Source organism: Stegodyphus dumicola, chromosome 3, assembly GCF_044657685.1.
Source record: "Stegodyphus dumicola isolate Sdum_Otavi_A_Nest chromosome 3, ASM4465768v1".
Taxonomy (NCBI): domain Eukaryota; kingdom Metazoa; phylum Arthropoda; class Arachnida; order Araneae; family Eresidae; genus Stegodyphus; species Stegodyphus dumicola.
Window position 1 is genome coordinate 255,673,797 of NC_140770.1, and position 26,733 is coordinate 255,700,529.

The 26,733-nt window shown below is 31.9% G+C and overlaps 1 protein-coding gene across 1 annotated transcript in view; it reads right to left on the reverse strand.

Annotated features, from left to right (window-relative positions):
• Nucleotides 1-26,733, reverse strand: part of mgl (low-density lipoprotein receptor-related protein megalin) — a 230,767-nt gene that overhangs the window by 120,194 nt on the left and 83,840 nt on the right. Inside the window, exons 2-13 of the mRNA XM_085814066.1 lie at nucleotides 20,401-20,520; nucleotides 17,854-17,988; nucleotides 13,452-13,580; nucleotides 13,160-13,279; nucleotides 12,297-12,413; nucleotides 11,974-12,096; nucleotides 11,375-11,494; nucleotides 9,359-9,484; nucleotides 4,968-5,128; nucleotides 2,401-2,636; nucleotides 1,761-1,949; nucleotides 252-466 (exon numbers count right to left, since the gene is read on the reverse strand). Of these exons, the coding sequence (XP_085670192.1) occupies nucleotides 252-466; nucleotides 1,761-1,949; nucleotides 2,401-2,636; nucleotides 4,968-5,128; nucleotides 9,359-9,484; nucleotides 11,375-11,494; nucleotides 11,974-12,096; nucleotides 12,297-12,413; nucleotides 13,160-13,279; nucleotides 13,452-13,580; nucleotides 17,854-17,988; nucleotides 20,401-20,520 (1,791 nt within the window). The remainder of the gene's footprint in view (nucleotides 1-251; nucleotides 467-1,760; nucleotides 1,950-2,400; nucleotides 2,637-4,967; nucleotides 5,129-9,358; nucleotides 9,485-11,374; nucleotides 11,495-11,973; nucleotides 12,097-12,296; nucleotides 12,414-13,159; nucleotides 13,280-13,451; nucleotides 13,581-17,853; nucleotides 17,989-20,400; nucleotides 20,521-26,733) is intronic.

Consider the following 26,733-nt stretch of genomic DNA (forward strand, 5'->3'; position numbering starts at 1 on the left):
AATTCTAAAACTGCTTTCAACTACATAGTTTGAACAATTTCTGCAGATATCAGGAAGTCAATTAAAATAATCACATAATAAAATATTGTCTTCAAAAATGCTATTCATTTAAATATTAGTTAAAAAATTTACTCATTATATTTAGCGATTATTATAAGCACACATATTCTAAGCAGAATTATCTGTTTATAACCATATTTCAAAAATGCATATTTAAAATTATTTACAAACATAAAGAAATAAATATTTACCGACTGGCTGACGTAAATAATGGTATGATTTAATGGCTTTTGGTTCTTTTAACAAGGAGCGATCCCGATATATTGTGAGTACAGTCTGAGAATTGTTATACAAATCAGTTTTCAACACTCCTTGCCGTGTTCCATCAGTCCAATAAATATTATTTTCAAACATAGTCAGTTTGCTGGGAGATGGCACACGAGTACTTCCGCGAATGATTGAATGCCTATTTTAAAAAAGAAATAAATTTACGAATTCAGTTAAAACTTTTTATTGCATTTAAAGTGTTATAAAATAATTATTATTTATGAGAAGAAAATAGATTTTAATATTATTTACATTCACACATACTTGAAAAATAAAAAAAATAAAAATAACAAAAATAAAAATAACAAAAATAAAAGCTTCCTTACATTATCTATTAAGTATTATGTTATATTTATAGAAGATTATTTACAATGAATGTCCAAAAACTGTTTTCTTTTCATTAACATATATTTCTATAACTCCTATTTCTGTTATTTCTTTAAAGGATATCTGCTGAGATGGTGACTGCTATGGATTTCAACTGAAAATCCACCACTTCAGCAAAGAAACTATTAAAAGGCAATTTCTAGTTTTCGATTTAAATTTACCCTCTATTTCCCTTATCTGACCATATACAGACATTCTTATCTGCACATTCCCCCAAAATAATTACTTTTGCTGAAATTTTAAACTCCCAACTTCCTTCAAGCAATTAGAAAGAACCAATTCTGTGGGGAAAAAAAAAAAAAAGAAGAAGAAGAAGAAGAAGAAGAAATTTCATATATAAATAGATCAGCAGAAAATTAAAGATGTTTAATTACTTTCATAATTTCTCCCAAACAAATTCTACTATAATACAGAACATGGTGCTTTTGTCAAAACCATATGCTTCTGTGCTTCTGTACAAAACCTGTGATATAACTACAAAGTATTTATATAAGTATTTATGTGGCAATATAAGTATGCACATAGCATCCCCCCCAAAAACAGTGCCCAACTTCTCCAGACATTTCCAACAGTGCAACTGCAGATTAAGATCCTTCTTATGGGCTTAGCATAGCAGAGGGAATACATACTGCAGTCGTCATAGTCTTTGGCAAAATCTCATGCTTAGCTATTTGCAGTGTAATATAGCTTACTTAAAGGCATCATACACCTCTTTTTGACTTTTCTTTTTAGGATTTTGGTGACGAGTTTGTACTCAACAACAACAGAGGAAGGGGGAAAGGAGAAGTATGCAGGTTTTTACATTCTTCCCTTTTTATGCATAAAGTGAAGAATGTAAAAAAATAAGTAGCACTGGATGTATCCTTGAAATAGGTGCAAATGCACAGACACAAATGCTTCTCTGCAACATTATTGAGTTTACAAATGCTCTCCAAAGTTCGCAATCAGTTTGCAATCTTTTGGAAATGGTGTGAATAATCAGAAAGTACTATGATTTTTAATACAGATTATAACAGATAAAAGTATATTATAATACAATTAATTACCTGCCACTTCCATCATAATTACATGCAACTATTTGATCAAGCTGGGAATCACACCAAAACACTCTTTTAGTGACGTAGTCAAGTGTTAAACCTGATGCTTTGTATATGAAAGTATTTACAATTGTCACTCTAATTGTGCCGTCCATGTTGGCACGATCAATATTATCAGCATCACTGAAGAACATTAACCTAAGAAGACAAATCACAGTTTAAGAATTTAAACATATGGCAAAATAAAAAATTAAATCAATATACTATCAAACACTTACTAAAAAAGTACATACAGCAAAAAATGTATAAACAAATATTTAATCTGCACACAGAATAACTAATTCAATTACAGTTAGTAAAATTTATAGACTCAGATTTTTGATAACTATTCACTTCCTAAAATTATACATACACATATTACATGATTTTAGAAAACATAGCATATAAGGAAATACAGTGAAACAATATGATTTATTTCATACTCGTAGCACAGAATACAGCTGGTGTCCCCCATATTATAATAAAAGTATCAAACAAAAGAAAGATGTTATTATGGTTAGATTAGAATACACTAACTTATAGATTATAGTTTAAAAATTAATGTAATTTTTTAATACAAGTATATTATACTTAATCATAAAATACATACCCCAGATGTGGATCTAATGCTATGTCTAATGGTGAAGATAAATTACGACTGATTAGAATTGTATGCTGACTACCATCTAACTCCATTACATCAATTTTTTGGCCTATTGCATCACAAATATAGATTTTGTTTCCAATCCAATCAATTGCAAATGCTGTTGGGCTCCAGGGAAAAGAGACATTGAAGTCAGAAATGTATTCCGATTCCCTCCAGGGATCTACTTTTATAGAGTAAATCTAATTTGGAAAATATTTTAATTACTATAATATACACAAATATATTTTCACACATTATTTTACAAGAAAATAAACATATATATGTAGAGGAAGCTCAATTTTTAGTTTCTTTCACAATCTACAAATTCCATGACCATTTAAAAGTCCAAAAATTATTCTACCAAGCAAAAGTTATACTACTGAAATCTAAATCAAATTAAAAAAGTTTATTAACATTTTCATAAAAGGTAGCAAGAAGTTTGAAAGTGCATCATTTTGTATCTAATATATTTTGAAGGGAATGCAATGTGCATTGTCAATTCTTTAACCCCTTAAGGCCAAGCGCTGGGAGAACGAAGCGCAGTCACGGGACCGGACCCCTTGAAATAGATCATCGTCACCGGCCCGCGCATTTTCAGCAGTTATGCCTAATTTTAGAAACAAAATCGTATAAAATCAGCATTTTGATATTATGACATCAATTTTTGAAGTTGCGTATTTAATGTACTTATTTTTAATGTGTATTAATATAAAGAATATCACATTAATAGAAATAAATTAAACAGGCAAAATACTAAGATCATAAATATATGCACAAATAAATACCATAAGCATGAAAAAAAGTACAAATATGAAATTTAAAAAAAAACTAAACAAGAATTACCTGTAGATAATTAAATTCCAATTTAAAAATTCTGTTGTGTGTGAAATAATTCAAAACAAGGATTAACACACAGTCCTACAGTTGATATTTTGCACTCAAAATATGTTGTTTGCTTTCACTTTTCCTTGGTTTTAGCCCACACAATGCATCTTCTCCTATCTTTACCTCTTCCGTTAAAGTAAATTTTTGAAAATTGTCTTCCAGTTAGATGGAAAGGTGGAGTGTCTAGGGATTTTGGACAAATTTTTAAGTTTTTAATTGAGCTCTCTCAGCCATGACTAACAGAATGAAACTGAATATAACCCCAACACATATCCAAAAACTTCTTCAAAAGACACTCAGAAATATTTCATCCTCAAACCCTGTGTGACATCAGGTTTATATTAGAAAACTTCCTGTTTTTCTAAATCGAAAACGGTGTCCTCGATGACAGGAAAGTGATCAAGGAAAGACCCTCCACTGGTGGAATATCCGCTATTGATCACATCAATATGTACATTATAAACCAAAATATAATGCCTGTGTCATTATATATAATGACAATTCAAGACATATATAATGCCCTATTAAATTGAGTAAGAAAAACAAAAATGCTGGCTCTTTCCTGAGAAATGCGAGCAAGTAAGACGCATTACGCGTCGAGAAAGCTGATAGTCTTTCCCCTTCTGTAATAATGTTACTTTTTAATTAACCAAGAAAGCTTGTGTTAAGTTCCAAAATAAATATAGGTGAAAGAAAAAAAAGAAAAAGCAAAAAAATCTGAAATGTTTCAGATTTTAACATATGTCCAAAGGGGCATTTTTTAACGTTTTGTTTGTTACCTTTATTTATTGAATATCATGTTCTTTGCACTTAAAGCATAAAATTTAGTTCAATAGCAATGTCGCAAAATAATTTTAAAATGAGCATATCTTTAGAATTCCAGATACACAGTTCGACGCGCTGGAGATAAAAATGTGTTGCCATTGCTCGCTTTTAAACTGTTGAGTTTGTTACTCAAAAATTCGTTAAAGTTTCACAAAATATGAAATCGATAATAAAACAAATTCCAATTTTCAAATTTGGTATTTCAGGTGTCCATATCCGCAGTAGGATTACGTCATTCAAAACTGGATGGCTCTAGATACCGTTGGTTTATGATAATGCAAGAAATATACATACATTTATGCAGATTTTTCATTATTTAATTTCTTCAAATATAATGCAGGACTCTAACATTTTGTGACAACAGTTTGAAAAGTGAACCGACATTTATAGGAGTCTGACGCATTTATAAAGAGCTGTGATTCATAGTTTGTTTATTTCAATAAATCTATCAAAACTAGAAGCACAAAACAGAAACTAATGGCAGTACGTGAAGGCCAAATGCCGTATGAATCAGCCCATGTGAAAACAGTTACCAGTTAGCTCCATCTACTGGCTTTTAAAAGTTCAAATAAACCGTTCCATTTTAATGTTACGTATATGTGATGCTGGGCTGATAGTAGGAGAAACGCTGCGTCGCGTATACGGTACCGGTACGCTGGGCTGGTAGGAGTGGAATCGTTGCGTTGCGTATACCTGCAGCTGATCCTGAATAGGTTAATGATATTCAATCTACAGTAATTTAATAGCTTGCTCCAAAATATGTAACTAAATTATTATAGATTGAGTTTAAAAATTTAAACATATATATAAAAAAAACTTACTTTGCGTGTTACAGTATCAGACCAGAAGAGCAAGTTTTTGTGGTAATGAAAATCTAATCCACTAGCGGCAGTTGTGTTTGTGACTAGTTCTAACAAAGATCCTTCAGCATTTACTTTATAGATGGCACTATGGTGAGCAAAAATAAGCCTCATTGCAGAACCTGTATAATAAAGTAATAAAAAAACAATAATGTTACTGCACTGCAAGTACAGATGCAGTAAGAAAGTCATATTTGGATTACATACTCTTTTGCAACAAGTGTAGAGATAAAAACAAAATTATGCAAATTCTGTATATATATACCACAATGAATTATGAATTGCAATTGTTCACTTGCTGTAATATAATAATACATAAACAGGATTACCAGGTGAAAAAAATCATGTCAGAATTTTCTTTTAATTCCCTTACCCACCATGATCCCCTAGCACTTATAAGAATTTCTGCCTTTTGATATATATCAGTTTATAAATTAAAATATTTTGCTTTCTTACATTCTTTAATGATGCAAATACCATCTTAATGAATGAAAGTTTATGAAAACACCGATTAAAATACATAGTTATACAAAGTTTATGAAAACACCGATTAAAATACATAATTATACAAATTTAGTTAACTCTCTGGCTGCTCATCCCACGATTTCCACAGGCAACTCAAATGTAGCAAAATCTGCTCATCCCACGATTTCCGCAGGCATGTCTTTTAATTCCTTTATTGAGGAGCACATCCCATTTTTTCCCCCATTTAACCACTGAAATAAATTATATACAGTATTAGACATTTAGTTTACACTTTGGCGAACAGATATCGGTAATCGTCCACTAAATTGGGGCGTTTGAAGGCACGTGGTATTACTGCTCAAACTCCACTTTTTGCTGCTTTTTTCTTACAAGAAATGGCTGCTAGAAAACATTCAGCGATTATCTTGATTATTTAATTAAATTATTGAATTATTAATTAAGATTTATAGATTAGATTAATAATTAGATTGATTATTAATTAGATTTCTTGAATCTGGTGCAAAGACTGTGAAATTGGATTTTGCCTTGAACCCTGTTTTGAACTCTTATCATAGTAAACTGCATTTCTAAAATATTTTTCCCTCAGTGCTTTATATTTTCTTAAATTTTATATATTGCTTAATTTTATAATAATAAAAAACAAATAAATAAAAAAACTCAATTTTTAAAGCGATTTTGGTCAACAAATTGAGCAGTCAGAGGGTTAATAAATGATCTTTAAATATAGATTTCATGAGCAGATCAAAAATGGTGAATTCCTTTAGATGGTTAAAAAACTCTATTATCATTAAGACATACAGGGGTTGGACAAAAATATGAAAACACCTTTAAAAAAACATGTTTCTTTGCTTAATATGGTGTAGGAAACCCGTTGGCATCCAAAACAGCTTGCAGTCTTCTTGGAATGGATAAATACAGTTCCTGTATGTTTGCCAAGGGAATATTATACCATTCTTCCTGCAAAACGGTGGCAAGTTCCGATAACGATGTTGGCGGTGGATAACGAGAACGCACTTTCCGTTCCAATGTAGACCACAAAGGTTCGATAATATTCAGGTATGGTGACTGTGGTGACCAGGGAAGATGGGACAACTCATCCTGGTGCTCAGAAAACCAGTCCTGACAATGTGAGCTGTGTGAACAGGGGCTTTGTCGTCTTGGAAGACACCATCACCATCGAGGAACAAAGTTTGTACCATGGGATGAACTTGATCGGCCAAAATGTTCACATAAGTCTTGGCAGTCTTGTGCCCTGACACAGTTATCATGGGGCTAGCAGAGAACCACGATATGGCTGCCCAAACCATAACAGAACCCTCGCCATGTTTCACTCTTGGCAACAAGCAGTCTGTATTATAGGCTTGAGATGGCGTTCTCCAGACGTAAACTCGGCCAGAAGTGGGGAAACAATGTGAAAGAAGACTCGTCAGACCATATTACTCGCTTCCACTGCTCTATAGTCCAGGCTTTATGACTTAAACACCCCTTTTCCTGTTCCGGGCATTAGCATCACTGATGAGTGGCTTCTCAATTGCAGCACGGCCAGCAATTCCCTGTTTATGAAGCTCTCTTCTAATTGTTTTGGTACTCACAGGGTTCGGTAACACAACATTCATTTCAGCAGTAACTTTTGCAGCCGTGGTCTTCTTACTTTTCGTCACAATTGCCCTTAATGATCGTCTGTCACGATCACTCAGGACACACTTTTGTCCGCGCTGTGATTTAGCAGATGATGTTTTTCCGCTTTTCAAATATGCGGAATAAATCTTCGATACAGTACCTCTTGAAACACTAAACACCTCGGCTACCTTGCTTACGGAAGCACCTACCATAAGTGCTCCAACAATTTGCCCACGTTCGAAGTCTGTTAACTCTGACATAATGCAATGACAACCTCACATAACAGTACTCCGACAACAACTGAACTGTTTAGCACATTTACGAAGTTGTATAGGTGGCGTCAGTAGTCAAAAATGCCAGCGCCACCTACATATTTCATTAAAATCAATCTTTCTTTTCAAACATGCATTTCACAAGGTGTTTCCATATTTTTCTCCATCTTCTGTATTATTATTGAGACATTTTAAAAGTCTGATGATAAAAAAAAATTTTTTTTCGTTCAAGATAACAGCCTTTCTTATTAATCTAAATACAGTCAAAAGTCGTTAATTCGGACACCCATAATCCGGAATGATCTATAATCCGGACCTCAAAGCTAAAATCTTTCTGCGCATGCGCCGCATTGACGCATGCGCATAGGCGCTTTACTCGTGCATGCAAGACATTTACGACTGCGCATATGCGTCTGCGCAAGTGCAGAATACGTTTTCGCGTGCGCGTTTAATATATAACGGACGGTATAAGCTAAAATTATCTAATTATCTATTTCAGTTAATGTTGATGATTGTGTTGTTCTTTAATCGTCGAATTGGATCCGGCTTATTATTTTTTGCAGACTGTAAGAGCAATTTTCTAAAAGTAAGCTTGAACTTTCGATTATGTCAAATAGAATTTCCGATGCTGGAGCTCCCAAAGGATCTAGAAAACGAAAGTATGTTTCGATGTCCATCAAACAAAAAACGAATTGCTACATAAATGGATAAAGGCATATTCTTTGTTTATCTAACCGTTCTGAAATCTGTTTATCAATTTCAGGCTGCTCTGCGCGGGGAGGGGGGGGACATCGCGGCGCGCAATGAACTGGAAGTTGATTTGTCAACACTGTCGTTATCTTCAGGGCAGATGTTTTTATTTTATTCCGCTTATAATTCCTTACTAAATGTAGTATTTAATTTCGATGTACTCCGTCTTTGATATGATTTAAATCAAATTCCTCGTCATTATAAATATCACGAATACAAATCAAATAGTTTTCTGGTTGCAATTGTCTAATTTCGACTATGCCTAAGGTATGCTTTACGCATCCGCGCATTGAAAGAAATGTTTAATAAAGTAAACAAATAAATATTAGGCTTCTTTTTTGGTAAATTTTGATACCCTTTAGATCATAATTGCTCATTATTTTATAAATTACGGTTTCATATTTTTAATTTTATAATTTCTGCATGCCATCTTACCAGATTTAAACTGATGATCTATAATGCGGAAAAATCGATAATCCGGAATCGCCGAAGTCCCGACGAGTCCGGATTAAAGACTTTTGACTGTATTGATGATATTCCAATTTCAGAACATGAATGTATTATATCCATGTATACATCATGAATACACACACACACACACACACACACCAGATATCTGCAATACTTGGACCAGAGTTTGTGCAGATTTTAAGATTTTGTAGATTTCAGATATAAAACCACAAAGTGTTAAATCACTTCAAAATATGGCTACAAATTAAGAACCACTTTTACTGTAAAAAGTTACAAAAATATGCACTGAAGAAAAAACAACCATTTATTAAATAAAAAATTGCAAAGTGACCAGGTATCATTATATCACAAATGGGCATTTAATAAAACGATGTACTCAGTAATAGAGTAAATATAGAAAATAATACAGTAATAAATGCAGACATAGTAATATAAATCAAAATTGAATAATATAACAATTAAATGTAAACATAATCACATATTCATAATATAAACACAATCATATATTCATAATATAAACACAATAACTACATGTTATCTTCATAATAATTACATGTCGTAATGACCGAATGTTGTCTAACACTTTTACTTTCATAATAACTACTACTTCTAATATCCATTTATTAGATTATTTGATTTCTAATTATAAAGTCCACATGATAGCAGCCAAATTCTGTTATAATAACAAAAGCATAAAATATACTGGAATAGATGTGAAAAGTATTTTGCAATGTTATTAAAAAATATACTTACTGTTATGAGCTCTACAATGTTTAGGAGCAACAAGACTGTAATCAGAAACACAAGAACAAATGTAACTTCCCATTGTATTGATACAGACTTGTTCACAATAGCCCCACTCGCTGCATTCATTCATATCTGTAATATGTAATATCAAGATAAATTCAAGTTCAGAGAGAGGGAGTAATGAAAGATTCTTTTTAGCATTCAATACAGAAATTAAGTTTTTTGACATCAAAACCAAGTTTTAATTAGTATAATTAATGATATTTTATTCTTGAATTATTTAACTGATGAATGTAACAAGCAGGTACATACACACAAACATACATAACATATAAAATTTAGTTTGGCAGTCAGGAACTTTTGAAGAATCAGAAAAATCACTTGATATTCCAAATATACCTTTATTACTTGTGGCACTTCACAATTACTTCACAATGCGCCCCACAATTTTGTTGATGGCACATTACATTTTAAACTAAAAGAGCAAAGCAAGAGACGTCCTTCAGCCAAATCAAAGCACAGAAAGAGGGTGGGGGTAGGATTGCAACAATATTTATAGTAAAATTTTTCATTAATCTGATTGGCTAAAAATTATAGGCAATGCAGAAGTTTCAAGATGACATAATGTGGAACCCATTTTCAGATATGATGCAGTTTAGAGAACGTTATTACTAGAGACAAAGTACCCAAATTAAAAATGAGCAATTATGAGGCATTTTACATTATAATTTTGATTTGCATTTTCTTTAAACTTACAAATATATCCTCTAATGTTTTATATATATATATATATATATATATATAACATTATAGAAGTCATATAAAAATATATTTTGTAATAATTTGTTAATAAAGTTTATAATTCAAGCATTCTGCATGCTTCCTTTAGGCTATAAATAACTGATTTATGAAAACTTACAAATATATCCTCTAATGTTTTATATATATATATATATATAACATTATAGGAGTCATATAAAAATATATTTTGTAATAATTTGTTAATAAAGTTTATAATTCAAGCATTCTGCATGCTTCCTTTAGGCTATAAATAACTGATTTATGAATAATTAATGCAAAAGATCAATATGTAATATACCTGAGCCAAATTAAGATCTCAGACGCAAAGTAGTTTTAAACTCATAGTTGCATATGATTGAAAGCATTTTTTCCCCAAAAGGGAGGCCTAATATATGATTGCAGCAAGTGTTACATTTACACGAGTTAATAAATATAGAGAAATTGTTTTCTGAGACAGGCAAACATTCAAGCATTCATTTTCTATTATGTTGCTTATTTACAGATTGTGTACTACAAAAAAAGAATTTAAGTGCCTTTCCTTTACCCTACAGGAACATTACTTAACTTTAGCAGGACTCTTGGAATGTAAAAGTCCTGGAAAGGTCTTTTCTACATAAATAATGACACCATGCACAATAAAACTTCACACAAAGTAAATTTTTCAAATAACCTTTCACTGTTTTACAAGAATTTTATTATTAAATCAACCTGGTTCAAAATGTTTGCATTATTATTAATTTTGCATTTATTTCTTTTCATTAAATAATTAAATTTCATTCAAAAAAATTTTTTTAAAGTAAAAACAACTTTTCATTTTAACAACGTATTGATTTACATCAATATTTTACATTAATTTTGCTACATCCTTGGACAATTCCATTAAACTATTTTCTATTTTATGGGTGTAATATAACCAAGTATTACCCTATTTTGTTTCTCTGCATGTTCATAGCCATGTCGGACTCAGTCATTAAATAAACAATTTAACTTTATTTAATTTCCTTGACTATTTTTATTTCCTTAACGATATAACATTTCTTTTGGCCTTCCTAAATTATTCATTAAATAAATCAGACTACTGTTGCACTCATGGCTAATGGCTGCACTTCTCATGTTAACATTTCCTAAAGATGTTACGAGAAATGTTAACACTTCAGTACATGTTAACATTTCTATGAACTTTTCCGGACAAATAATTAATATCGCATTAGACAGACATACCTATACATTTCAAAGTGTTCATTGGATCTACTTGCATTCCTGGTCCACAATAACACTCTCCGCCTTCTAATGAAGCTCGACAACCATGCTCGCACCTCAGAGACATACACAACTGGGATGCTGAAAGGTTCAAAAAATAATTAATACTGGATGCAATTCCAAATAAGTTTTGATGAATTAAAACATTAAATTCTAACATGTCTTACATCGGAAGTATAAATATATGCAAATATCAGCAGCATAATATACGGCATTTGGGTCAGCAATTGAAATAAATTTGCGTCTCACCCCAATACTCTTCCAGAAAGGAAATTTTTCTTTGGGAAACAGGAATAAAATTTTGTAAGATTTCAATTTAGCTCCATTTAGAAAATGAATTTCTAAGCTATTTTTAGTCTATATGCTGCTAGAAATACCTCAATATGATCAGTGTGGTAATATTACTCAAATAAAATAAAAATAATAAAAACAATAAACTCAAATAATTGGGTAACTAATAAAAACAATAAATTCAAATTAATTCCCTTTGGGAAATAATATAAAAACAATTATTTTTTCAACACTATACTTTTATCAACAAAATTACAACTGATACATACAACAAGCATCTTTTTCATCAGCTCCATCTTCACAGTCTGGAGTGCCATCACAGAGCTTTTTTTTATCGATACATTTTTTCTCTTGAGGGCAGAGGAACTTTGTGTCAGGACATGAGATCAAAGCTAAAATTAAGAAATAAAACTTCAATGAAGAAACTACATGGCACAAATAATGTGCACATCATAAAAACAGTAGCTTTTTTTAAACCAAAAACTAAACAAAAATTAAATGGCAATGCATGAATATTTATACAAAGAATAAAATAGAGTAAATTAAAGATAATATTAATAATGATAAAACAGGAAACTGCACTAAAACTTACTGCAATTAACCTCATCTGAGTGATCTGTGCAATCAGCGTGGCCATCACACCTCCACCTCGTAGGAATGCAGATTGCGTTGGTACATCGAAACTGGCCACTATTGCAAGGTGGAAATTCTAGATTGAAATACAACATATTTAAATGGCAAATAAAATACACATAAAGTGTATCTTTCAACATTTATTACAAAAAGATAAATAATTAAGAATGCAAAAGTTTCAAAATGGAAGCTATATGTCATTTCATTACTGGCAACTCAATTATAGCCTTATGTTTCAGCAACAAACTGCCAACTGCAATGTTGCAAACACAGGTAAAAATAATTTACAACTCATAAGAAACTTAGGTTCAGTATACTGATAATACATCAGAAATCTTCAAAATGTGAATTATATACTATTTGAAATCTTTGTTTAAAATCTTATAACATACTTCAATTTACATTTTTTTTAACTTCTAGAGAATCAGAAAGCTTTCAAAATTTTTTTTAAGATTTTCTATCAATATGGAATTTTAGATTCATTCACAATGACAGCTGAGCAAATTTTCAATATCACCAGATAATAATTCACGAGAAATGAAAATTTACCCTTAAGCAATTAAAAACTCTTTTACAATTTTATTATCTAGAAAAAATAATACAAAATCTTGAAGTCTCCTTTCTTATGGATAACCACAATATTAATTTAAGAATTATTTATTAATACAATGATAATAATTTATGGGCATATATAAATGCATGAAGAATGAATTCTTACACCTTTTAATACAAACTAGAATCCTAAGAATAAATACACTGAAATATTTCTGCCTCAAAAAATTATGTTTAATAAAAACATATTTTTTTAATTGCAAAACTCACCACAATCGGCTTCATCAGAGTTATCACCACAATCATTCCAATGATCGCATTTTTTGCCTTCATCTATGCACTTTGCCCCATTAGCACACCGAAATTCATTTAATCGACATTTTGTTGTATCTGAAATTAAAAATACAGAATAATAAAGTATTCCTTTTGAAAATCCTTGAAACAGGTTACGCAAAATAAAACTTCACAGTCATAATTTAATTAAAAGCAACATAGCTCTTTTTCATATAAGGCTCTGAAAGAATTCTGGATTATAATGTGAAAATTAAAAAAATGTACTTACTACTTTTACACAGCTCATCAGCTTCATCACTTTCATCCCTACAATCATAGTAATGGTCACATCTTTTTTCAATAGGAATGCACAGACCACTGCCACATTTATGATCACTAGGAAGGCAGTTTCGGTAATCTAAAAGAATTCAAATAACAATATTTATAACACAATATTTATACTACTTGTTTTAACAGAACGTTTTGCCAAATTATTTAAAAATTAGATCTGCTTAAAACATATTACCCGTTTTTTTTTTACATTTCTGTCAGCCATTTTTATAATGGCTCAATTTAATAAAGCAAGAAAAGGAGAGGAGGACTTGTTTCTAGCAATCAAATTAATTCAAGAATACTGAAAGCAATATTTTTTACTATTATAAAAACAACAGAAATATTAACTTTATGAACACTTTAAAAGAAGCAGCCTCAGATTTATAAAAACCTGACTTAAAGAAGCCATTTAATCAAAAGTGCCAGTTGAAATCAAAAGCTTTTTATTTTATAAAACAGAAATACACAGATACAAAATAAGAATAAGAACTTATTATGAGAAATTTAATAAATAAGTAAAACAAGAGATTTGTGTGTTGAAGGGAATTGAGGTTTGTGACTCTAAAGCAGTTATTCTCTCTCTATTTAGACCAAGTCCACTATTGTAAGCAGCTCTGCACTGGAGGCCCCAAGTAGTCAATCCTGAACTACTGAAGAATCTATACTCTACAATCACATACCCCCACCTGATGGATACCATCAGGCAGAGCTGGTTTAAGAAATTTTGGGGGATCCCAAATGGGATCTCTTTTAATATTATACTTTCTACTTCACGGTCACACTGTAACATAAATTAATATTACTAATACAGTATAAAGTCTTTAATCCAGATGTCCATAATCCGGAATGATCTATAATCCGGACCTCAAATCTACAAGCGCATGCGTAGCATATACGTTATATAATACGTTTACACATGCTCGTTTAATGTATAACGGACGGTAAAAGCTAGGCTAAAATTATCTAATTACGCATTTCAGTTAATGTTGCAGATTGCGTTGTTCCTTAATCTTTTAATTGGATCCGGCTTATTATTTTTTGCAGACTGTTACAGCAATTTTATAAAAAGTAAGCTTGAACTTTTATGTCAAAAAGAGTTTCCAATTCTAGAGCTGCCAAAGGATCTACAAAGCGAAAGCATGTTTCGATGTCCATTAAACAAAATGTGAAATTGCTGCAAAAAATGGATAAAGGCATGAAGAAAGTGACAGAGAGATGATTTGTTTCTCTAACCATTCCGAAATCTGTTTATCAATTTCACGCTGCTTTGCGGGGGGAAGGGGGGGAAACGTCGTGGCACGCAATGAACTGGAAGTTGATCTGTCAGCACTATCCTCATCTTCAGGGCAGATGTTTTTATATTATTCGGCTTATAATTCCTTACTAAATGTAGTGTTTTATCTCGATGTACTCCGATATGATTTAAATCAATTTCCTTGTCATTATAAATATCACGAATACACATTCAAATAGTTTTCTGGTTGCAATTTTCTAATTTCGACTATGCGTAATGTATGCTTTACGCATGGGCACGTTGAAAGAAATGCTTAATAAAGTAAACAAATAAATATTAAGCTTTTTTTTTTTTTTTTGTAAATTTTGATACCCTTTAGATCATAATTGCTCTTTATTTCATAAATTACGGTTTCATATTTTTAATTGTATAATTTCTGCATGCCATCTTACCAGATTTAAATTGATGATCTATAATCCGGAAAAACCCCTAATCCGGAATTGCCGAAGTCCTGACGAGTCCAGATTAAAGACTTTGTACTGTAATTTTATTTTTAAAGTTTAATAGTTTTCAAAATAACAGAATACAAATGTATTAAAAACTGTATTAAACAAATGTAAATGTAAACAAATGTATTAAGCACTTTTATAATATTACAGAAAGTGCAAAATTCTACGCCATAAAAGTCTAGGATATTTTCATCACACTTCTTCTAACCCCTTTTTGTTTTACAATAAATACTATATTACACATATTTACATAAATTGTCAGATGTATTTTTATACTTAACTTTCATCGCTTTTCATATAATTGGTCTAACTTCCTAATTTTCCTTAATTCTTTAAACTTCCGTTTTAGACAACTTTTTTATACATTTATTAAATGTTCATTCCATGTTAAAAATGTTAATTCATTAAATGTTTCTTAAATGCTCATTCTTAAATTTCATGTTTCTTTAGCAGCAAACATTTTAATTAATTTGTCAATGTCAAATAAATGTGCAATTTTATTTTTTAATATTATTTTAGAAAGACCTCTTAATCCTTCCTCATTCACTGAAGATGATGAATGAGGAAATCTATAAATAATTTTTTTATCAGATTTAGCTCTCAAAAGCTGCATTCCATTGAGGTTCCATTTTGTCTATTATCCACCTGTTTGTGGATACCATTTTAAAATAGGTTATGAGACTGATGCGTTGCCTACTGCACTACTGAGGCTTATTCTGCAATAGGTATCTACAGGCAAGTTCTCAGTACAAATGACACATTTGGGAAAATGTCTTCTAAATTCTTTTCATAAATACGCTGAAGTACTCTTGGCAAAGTAAAACAGCCATTGGCAATTTGTGATAGCATTGATGGATAGCACTTCTAGATCTACGTCATTTATATCTTCTGGATTTTATTTCAGGTCACTTCATCTACAAATATAATTACAACGTCTGTTCAAATATTACTTGCTTTTTTGGCAAGTTCTTAATATCTCATACAACACACATTACACCAAAGCAATGACTTAACTGCTCAAATTCTTCTGTCAATAAAACAAGAGCAGTGTCTGTATACCATATTAAAAAAGTTTAATCTTACGTCTTTGTCAAGTTTTATTTATTTTTTTTTCTGCTAAAATGGGTTCACTTTTATTTTCATAAGAAAATTACTTTTTATAGTTCTACATCTTGTATTGAACAACATACCTTAAAAATAAAATAAATTCCCTTGCTTTAACTTTTCTAAATCCACTTTCTCGAAACTCTTTAATAATGCATAGTGTTGCATTTGTAAGTTTTATTATAGTATTTAATTGCATGTCTTTCTATTGGATTGCTTTTTATTGACATGAACAAGAAAAGTATACCAGATCAAAATTTGAATATGGCATGCAAAAACAGATATTTTTCTTAGAAAAAGAATAAAACAAAAGAAAAAAAACAAGGGCTTTCAAATTAAAGACAAATTTTGTAATTGGTTTGAGCAATTTGCTGAAAGCTCCCTACAGTTTACCACTCCTTTTAAGTACACCTTCCGAATGTTGAACATGTATAACCCAAGGAAGTAATCACTTCCAGATTTTACTGCAAAGCATATTTTTCCTTCCCCCTGCCAAAACAACCACTAGCAATCAAGGTTGAACCCTTGAAAGTTGGTTTATGAACACTGAGATAATTTCCTTTTGTTCGAATCACTAATTTTCACTTTCTTTTGTTTGAAAGCTGTCTTCTAAACTCACCCTATGTTTTTGAAAAGCTAGAGCAGGTATTTAAAAATTATTTTGAAAAACACTCCCTTTATATTTGACTTTCTTTTCTGGATGTAAACTAGTATAAATCACGAAAGAAGAAAATACTCAACATCAAAAACTATGAAAATGTGAAAAAACCACATCCATAACCAAACTGAAGAAACCGAACATCTATGATTGTCTATAGCATATGGATAACTCACTCGGCTTTTTTGTTTATGATACTGAAGTAATAATATCCGCCAGATTCTTTTGTGATCTTCCGTTTCAATGGTGGCAATGAAAGTTGCTCATAGAGAAACTGTCGAACCATTGCATCTAAAGCAAGGAGTTTGAAATAAAGGTTTCAAATCCTTTGGTCTGAAGGCAGGGGCACAGTGTCGTAAAATTTTGACAAAAGGATTATAGCTATGATTTTTACGGTGTTATTTTCGATAGCTGAAATGGAATTTCGGTGCATGCAAGATTTCAAAAATTCAAAGTACAAAAGTATTGTTTCAGTGAGAAGTTCTGCCTAGTTTTATTAATATTTCTGCATGTTGGGGCCCCTCTCAAGTTCAGGGGCCCCAAAACTGCAGGTGTTGATGATCCTCCAAACTGGCCCTGCCTTTAGAGAGTCCATTCGTTATTTTCCTCCTGATAGAAACTTCACAGAGAAAAAGGAACAGCTTTATTATTTTCTATGATAAACTTAATATTTTTCTATAGTAAACATAAAAATATGACAAGGTTAAATGAAAGTTTTTTATACCATGTCAAAAAAACTTTTTTTCAAAATCATTCAGCCTTGCTGATCTTATGTTCAGATTAAGAGTTAAAAACATAAATAAAATCTTAAAAGCAGGATTAAAGAAAAAGTTTAATTAAAATATATACTTACTACATGTTTCTCCTTCATCTGTGCCATCGACACAATCTACTATCCTGTCACATCGCCAATATCGAGGAATGCAAAATGACTGATTAAAAACATAATGGCCACACGAGAACTGATTAGAATTACATTGTGGAGGTGCTAAAAATTCAAGATTTTAAAGAATAAATAAATAAATATATGTTTTTCTTTTTACACATTTACAAAATTTACTAAAATAGGTGTTATTTAAAATTACTAATTTAACTGAAATACAAACTACATGATAAATCCTTGGCATTGAAATCTTAAAAAGTTACCCTTTTTCTTCACAATAATTAGAAAACACAGAACGTGATATATTCATTTCAAACTTTTATTACAAGAAATTCAAACAAATTTCTTCAAATTCTTTAGTAGTATTAAAAGTACTGGAAGAAAGGTTAGAAAAATAATAAGGCTAAGAATATGTAACGTCAAGCAAGGCATTATCATTTCAGAAGTTACAGAAGAGACTAGTAAATATTTTGGAACAATTTTAAAACAATAAAAGATATTGAAAATATACTGTTTATATAACAAAACACAATAAGCAAACAAAAAATTTATTAGCAAAAATATCACTTTAATTTTTACCCACGGTCAGTTTACATATTAGACTCACAATGGAACACTTATGTCTCAGGACATGTACTGATCTTAATTTGAAACTAAACTTCCTCCAAGGTAGTACTGATGATTTCTCCATATACTGCATAAATACTTCAACTTATACACTTATAGATAAGAATTAATTTTTAGTTATTAAAAACTTTAGCCTTGATATTATTCTAATGCATTTTACTTTCTTTTTAATTCCTAGTAAAAACTGGTGCATTTTGAGAGGAATACAGGCGGGTATGTAACCCTTAACATTTTGTAAATCTAACGGGATAAAATAAAAATTTTAAAATGCTGGAATTCCCATTAAAATTATCTCCGGATACATTATAGATATTTACAGGATTCATACGGCAGTAGCAGCTACAATGAACTTTAGTCTTAATATGGTAGTGTTCCAAGAAACATTACTGTGTTAATATCCAGGGTTACTATAGTAACATATTTGTAATAGCATGTATGTGGATTACATTATGGATACAAAGGTGGAATAATGAGTCAATGTGAAATTCTGCATTTAACTGGGCAAATTGGGGACATAAACACTGAATGCGCTTCAGCAATGAGTCATACATAATGTTTCAAAATGCACAGGTGCTTTTTTAAAAGTGGAAAAACATTCCTTGAAGATGAGAAGTAGTCTAGAAGACCTGAAAAAGAGCATCAAACCTGTAAAAGAGAAACCAATTTGGAACTTTTCCTTGAGAAGAATCACCATATACATTGTGGACACTGTTGGGTTACATAGGTCAATTCATCCCAAAATGCAACATGAGCCTCGGATTCTCCAAGGTGATAATGCACCCTATTGAATGAACTGCATTTATGAACTGAACAGTATGTTACAGAACTGCATATTGTAATAGAATAACTTTTTGAAGTAACTCAAGCTTCAAAATTCAATAAATATTCAAATGGAAATTAAAATTTAGAATTTTCTGAATTCCGCAGCTCCAACATTGCACTACAGTTTATTACTTTAAAACAGGCACTTTAGGGTCATTTTTCCTTCACCCAATTTTCCCCTCCATAACTATGGTAATGACCATTACAGAAGATGGTCCCTAATTCTGGCTTCCCCTCACTTCATTTTCCATTTGTTTTGCTTCCTGAAAAGTGTGCAAATGAAAACTGACTTGAACTACAGTCTCAAATGAGGAGGAGAAAACAAGCACTATCAGGTGATCACGGCATGCATTATGATTATAAATGAAAGGAAAGTGAAAAGACCTTAAGTTTTTACCTTAAAATAGACAGATGTGAGATTTTTTTAGTTTAAATGAGATTTATCATTTTAAATTGACAGATGTGAGATTTTTTTACTTTAAATGAGATTTATCACTTTAAATTAACAGATGTGATGCAAAATATGTGAAATTTTATTAGGGCAGTCATCCACAGAGCTAGAGTAGCAAAAATTAATTTGCCTACTACACTGCATGTTAGCATACATTCTTATTACATATTTTCAATCATTTTTTCACTTGTAACATGAAATGTAATTAACAAAAACAACTCTTCTGCAGTTACTGGTATTTAAAAGTTCTGCCAACACCATCTAGATAACCTACCAACCTTTTTAGAGGAGCAATTTCCCACGACTTTAGCAGATTTAACTTCAGTAAATAGTGATGAAAGTTCTTGCTTTCATAATTTCCAATTTTTACATCGTATCTTTAAAGGAACAAAATAAAAGTGCTATATGTTTTAGGACATTTATCAGCAACTTCGTGAAAATCAGAGTTATGTGGCTTTTTTGCCTATTCTGTACCATATTCAGTGAAATTGGTAAAAGTAAGGTTTTCATTGTTGGATAAGCCGCCAAGTAGGAGCACGTAATCAATCTGAATCTAAGAATTAAATATAATACAAAATCCCCCAATTAAAAAAATCAAAAACTGCCAAAGTACTTACAACAAGATTGATATTCATCCTCTCCTTCTTCACAATCTCTCTGATAATCACAGACCCATCTCCTTGGAATGCACCTACCATTTGAACACCGAAAATTTTCTGACGTGCATGTTGTGTTTTCTGAAATAAACAAAAAGAGAAAATCAAAATGCAATATTAAAAGAAAAAAACTGACATAAATAATTTAAATTTGATAGGGCTCAAACATCGCGATGGAAAGACTACAACCCAAGGCACATTGCATAGCTAAGAGACTTGATGTAGTAAAGTGCTACAACTGTTTGAGAGGAACATACTGCCCCTTTCAGGGGTTGTTCCAAGTTCCCTAAACCTAACAAAAACAATGCTAATCTTCACTGGAATAATGACAAAAATGCAATTGCAAAACCCACAGAAACTAAATATTCTCAGGTCACTAATGGCATATCTTATGCAAACATTACTCAAAACGGCAGCAAAACTAATATACATTCATTAAAACCAAGTAATTCTGATGTAAACAAAAATAATAGCAACAACTTTAACTTGAGTTTCCAGGGTGAAGTTTTCAAACTTATTAAAGAAATAAGTAATCTGTTCAAAGGACTCTCACTATCTAATATAATTATGAAAATTTCTGCCAAAATGCCAGAGATTCAATCAACGGAAAACCCAATCGATAAACTTTTCCTATTATTTAACCTAGTTGAAGAAATATTTATGCAAAGTAATACCAGCGTATAATATTTCTTATATATAAGCTTTAAAAAAATATTCTATATCTTGTTAGCATTATTATGTATGTATCTTGACAAATAACCTATTATATTCTCGGCTGGTTACTAGTTTTTCACTCTTGTATATTGCCATAGCTTATGATTCTCACCCCACTTATTTCAGTAAATTTATTTCCCATCTTAAAGTACAGTTATATTACCAGTGTCTTTATCTACAGTATTTACTTAACTAAATTTAATTCCTAATTTTGTATCTCACCGAATGCTTCTGTACTGCCTTTATCTCTCATGTATTAAGAAACTCTTACAATATTTCAAGTCACCAGCTCCAACAATATTCCAGGTACTCTGGCATTTTCACCTTTCGACTGGTTTCACGCTTACTTTATATTTATTAAATTTTTATCATTGTTTATATAATACTTTTCACTTTATGGCTAGGAAAATTTAAAAATACCCAATTTGTTCGATAAGGGGTCGGGCCTTCAGCCCAGGTACCCTGGTGCTAACACCTTCTACCCAAGGCACAATGTGACAATAATGTGTTGGCGAGCAAAAATTAATTAAAGGAACAAATATAAAAACTTATGGAGCTTGAACGATTTTTCAATTAAGAACATGGAATTTGCAGAAGATTTTTATCATTTTCAACACTGCATCAGAACACACAATTGCCTATTTCTGCAATATATATATATATATATATATATATATATATATATAAACACAAAAAATGCGATATAAAGTGTAGTTGGAAAAATTTGATGTTACAAAAGAGATGCATCGAAAAATTAAGGTGTGTGTGGTCACCCCTGAGCAAAATGCAAGCTTTACGTCTAGTTCCTATGCTGGGTACTTTTCTATAGTAGGAGTTTCTATAGTAACATATTACTCGTGAAAAAGAGCACCCTGAAACTCCTGGACATTGCTAGGTGGGGGTTGCAATGATGCAAGATCCATCGCACAGACGTTCCAACGCATTTAAATTCGGAGATTATGAAAGCCGCTCTATCCACTGAATTTCTTGGCTTTCAGATAATCGATCATTAGTGCAGCGCAATGAAGACGAACATTAGCATCCATTAAGAGGGTGTCATAATCTTTTTTATGTCTAAACAACTCGATATAAGGATGAAGAACCCTCATCTCTGTGTATTGCAGTATTTATTAATGCGCTAGCAAAAATGCGTAGGTAAGCCCACTCAGACCTTTACTTCACCGATTCCTTTCACAAATATTTTCAAACGTATTGCGTGTGTTTTGCTCTCTTCCCCGGATAGATACGCGTCTGAAATCCTTGTCCAAAAAACAACAACAACAACAACAACAACAACAACAACAACAACAAAAAAAAAAGAAAAAAAAAGAAAAAAGAAAAAGAAAGAGAGAGAGAGAGAGACTCGTTAGTAAAGAGAACTTAACTCCGTGGTACTTCAGTCCCGATGATCTCTGCACCACTGTAACTGAGAGCATTTTGGACTCAGAGTTAGATGAATACAAACCATTGGCTTTCTTGCAATACAGCCCTCTCTTATGCAGGCTGCAATTCACAGTGAATAAACGAATATAATATTTCTGAATAGTCGAGTTCTTATAGTTGCAGCGAACTCCCCCGCAATCAGGGCTGACGTCAGTTGTCTACTTGTTTTAACAATCGATGCTAAGCAAAGATCCAAAGAGTCTGCTGCACGTTTTTGACCTTGGCTTGGTTACCTGAAATACATTATCAATGTCTTTAAACTGTTTCGATTCTTACCATGGTTGTTTTTAGCTACTTTTAGATCTTAACAAGACTTGCGCTAGTGCCTGTCTCGCTTCCATTCTCCAAATCGAACGCCATTCCTCACAAGCCGTCAAATGCCTTCTCAGCGATATGTTCCGCATTAACGTGAAATTTTTATCCAACTACTCCCACAATCCTTAAAATTACAATCTGACCTCTTACACTCCTAGTCACATGTGAAGATAGAACCAGCCCAAAAATTTGCACATTTCTGTATAAAGAATGCGAATCGTATTCGATTAAGTTGACCTTGAGCCATTAAACAACTACTTTTCATAGGATTTCACTCAATAGAATTGGCATAAAGCGCAGTGGCGTAGCTAGGGTGGGGCAAGGAGGGACTTCTGTCCCCGGGCGCAGCAATCCAGGGGCGCCAAATTGATATTACAATTCATAGTGAAGGGTCAGAATTCATACAGAAAGGGACGCAAGATCTTCAGTTGTCCCAGGGCGCTGAAAAACCTAGCTACGCCTCTGATAAAGCACCTTCTCATCCTTGTTCCTTTAATTTTCCAGTATGTACACGGAAATAAAAATATCATTCATTCATTCATACAGAATTATTTTTTATTAACAATATTTGTTATAAATTTAAAATATTTGTTATAAATTTAAAATATTTGTTATCAATTATATTAACAATATTTGTTAATATGTTAATAGTTTTCATTCACACAGTGAATTGCAAGAAATAACTTCATACATTTTTTTAAAAACCTTTACAGGTAAAGGAAGTAGAGAACATGACATTATACAACTCTATCCTCTTACCTATTTAACTGAGCTTATTAAGCATTTAATTTAGTTTTATTAGCTATTTAACTGACTCCGCCAACACACACGCACTTATACTTTAATCAAATAAAGGAACTGAATCGTCAGAGGATAAAAACAGTGAGCGGCAACAGTTTCCACTTGGGAAATTAAAAGGAGAAGCCAGTGTATTGATGGTAGGCCAGTATGTGTGGTACCATTAGTGATAAAAGGAATTCCTTGAGACCTAGAAATAAATTGGACCAGGCCCTTTGATTTGAGCTACTACAGACAAAATCAGCAGCGGATTTAAGAAGAGAAGAGCGCTCTAATCTTAAGACACTGGGCCCGTTCACTAGTTTTTAAAAATATTAATTATTTGGTGAGGTTTCCTTGCGATTTTGATTTGCATGATCCCGTAAATCTACCTCTGGATACAATGTTAAAACTCCAGTAGAAATAATTTGCAACTATCATCCAATCATAGTATGACAAACGGCAGAACGCGGTTATTTTTCAGTTCAGAATACCCACATTATTCTTCCAGAACATCAGCACAAAAGGCCAGTGAATGCAAGACCTCATCAACTAAAATATGGTTCCTCAACAACTAAAATAAATTCATGCTGTTAAAGCATTAACTTCTGAAACTCCTAAAAACGAAAAATATTTGAAATTCATAATCATAACTACCCTAATCTTTCTTAAAACAGAAGAGACAAAGCTCCGTACGTAAAAACACTTTGTCTCCAATTCCAAAGGCCCACCACAGGCCGAATAGCTACGACAATGGAACACTAGTTATTTATCCAGTCGCAGAAAGCATTGACTCGTTATTTTGGTTTTCCAGGTGTACCATAAATATCAACCAATAAAAGTATTCCGAATCTACGGCAAATATCCTTCAAGTGCTTTGCCATATATCCGGCAATCCAAGCTACTGAAGTTTAAAAAAAGACAAGAAAACTTCAGTGGAAACATGTTGTACCACTCCAACACCATAGTTACCTATGTTTCTATGTTTAAACTTTTGTAAACTCCTTAGAGAGGCGGCTAGTTACAGTTTCCCTGAGTTTTCAGGCCTGTGCAGGCTGAGTGTTTGGTTTCTAAAATTGAAAATCGATATACCTACATACAATTAGAATATGGAATTCTCAAATAAATAATAAATCATCTCATCAATCGTCGCTGTTTACATAAAGATAACATTTCAGTATTAAATTCAAAAAAGCGCTAAACAGCGAGGATATATTTGAAATGAAATCGCAATACACAAACAGAAAGTGTGTTTATAGTTTCAAAGATAACTCTAAACATCTGGTAAAATTTAATCTGATATGATTGACGGTTAAGCACAAAGTTTAAGGAATATTTGTCCAATGATAAAAATTAATTAAAGTGCAGTTTAAAAAAATTATTTCCAATCTGAAAATTTACCAATAGAATTTTTAAAATGTTTTTAAAAAACTAAGTGGGGAAAAGGAACATTTAAAAAAAAATACAAACTAATCTTATAAGTGGATTTCAGTTCAACACTTAAGAATTTAAACTAAACAGTTACAATTAACCTACTCGCTTATGAATCAGTCCCTAAGAACTAAGATATCATATAAAACCACACATTTAAATCGCTATACCGAATAGTAATAAAGAAATCTTGCTATGACATCTTTTCATAATACATTACCTCTATTCATTAAATGAAGGCAATAATTAATTAAGGTAATAAGATTATTATTCATAGATTTAAATATAAAATTTATTTCATAAAGTAAAGAAGTAGTTGTGTATTTATTTCATTGGATCGTTTGGGTACGAGTCTAATAACAAATATTTCCCTCAAATGGCAATACCTTGGGGGGAGGGGAGAAACAAAGACAGATCCGTTTTCTAAAAGCAATAAACACCGCGAAAGATGCCCTTTGAAGTGATAAAAAAAATAAAGGTAATATAACACTTTCCTTATTCCTTACAAATAAAAATTAAATACGGTTTAAACTTCGCGTAGAATGCACATGGATGATAAGTGCTGCGTCCGATTTTTTTCATTTTTCATCCATCAATATCCAGACACTGATCGTGTCTACGGATTTTGCTGGCAAAATCGGTAAACACGATCAGTACACGAAATTATTATTAATCAGACAGAATGTATACCAAGAAATGGAAAAATAAAAAAGCCAGTCCTAGTTGTCGTTCTACTTACATTCTTATCTATCTATCTATCTCTATATAATAATATCTATCAAAGCATGCCATCGTAATTACCTTCCTGAAGCCTATAAAGAACCCAAAGGAGCCCTCCATTTACAAACCAGCTGCCTACTTCCAAGAATGGGCACAGTATATGAAAACATACTCCAAACTCGCCTGATTCTGTTCCCTTGAAGACACACAGACACACTCAGCGAGACACAGTACGGTTGCAGAAGAGGACATCGCCCTGTTCATCAATTGAGATAGCTGAAGCCTTCATTAAAAAGACCGTTGTTGCGGCACGCTTTCTTGACTTCGAGAAGGCATTTGACCGCGTATGACATGCCTGTCTCATTATAAAACTGAAAGAAATCGATCTTCCAATTAATTTCCTGAAGATCACTTCCTTATACCTTAAAAACAGACCGTTTCAGGTTCGTATATGAAACAGTCCCTCGAATTCGAAAAGAATAAAAGCAGGAGTGCTCCAGTGGTCAATTCTTGGACCCACATTCTTCCGCATTTATATAAATGACCCACCGGAGCCACCAAATCAATGAATCAACAAAAAACTCTGGACTCATTTAAAATGACAATAAAAATTGTAACGCGCTGGTGTAGCTCACGGAGAGTTAAAACCAATCCTTCTACAAGCACTGTCATTCTCTTCAGACGGTACAAGAAATCTTTAATACAAATTTAAACAAATTAAAATTAATGGAGCTAAAATTCAAGTAATTCCTCTGTACAATTCTTAGGAGTAATTTCTAACGGACAGTTTCTTTTCAAAGAACATGTCAACCATGTCATAAAGAAGGTAAATGCAGTTAAACTTAGCTATGGGGTAAAACGAAAATTCTACCTCACACTTAAGACCGTTACTAA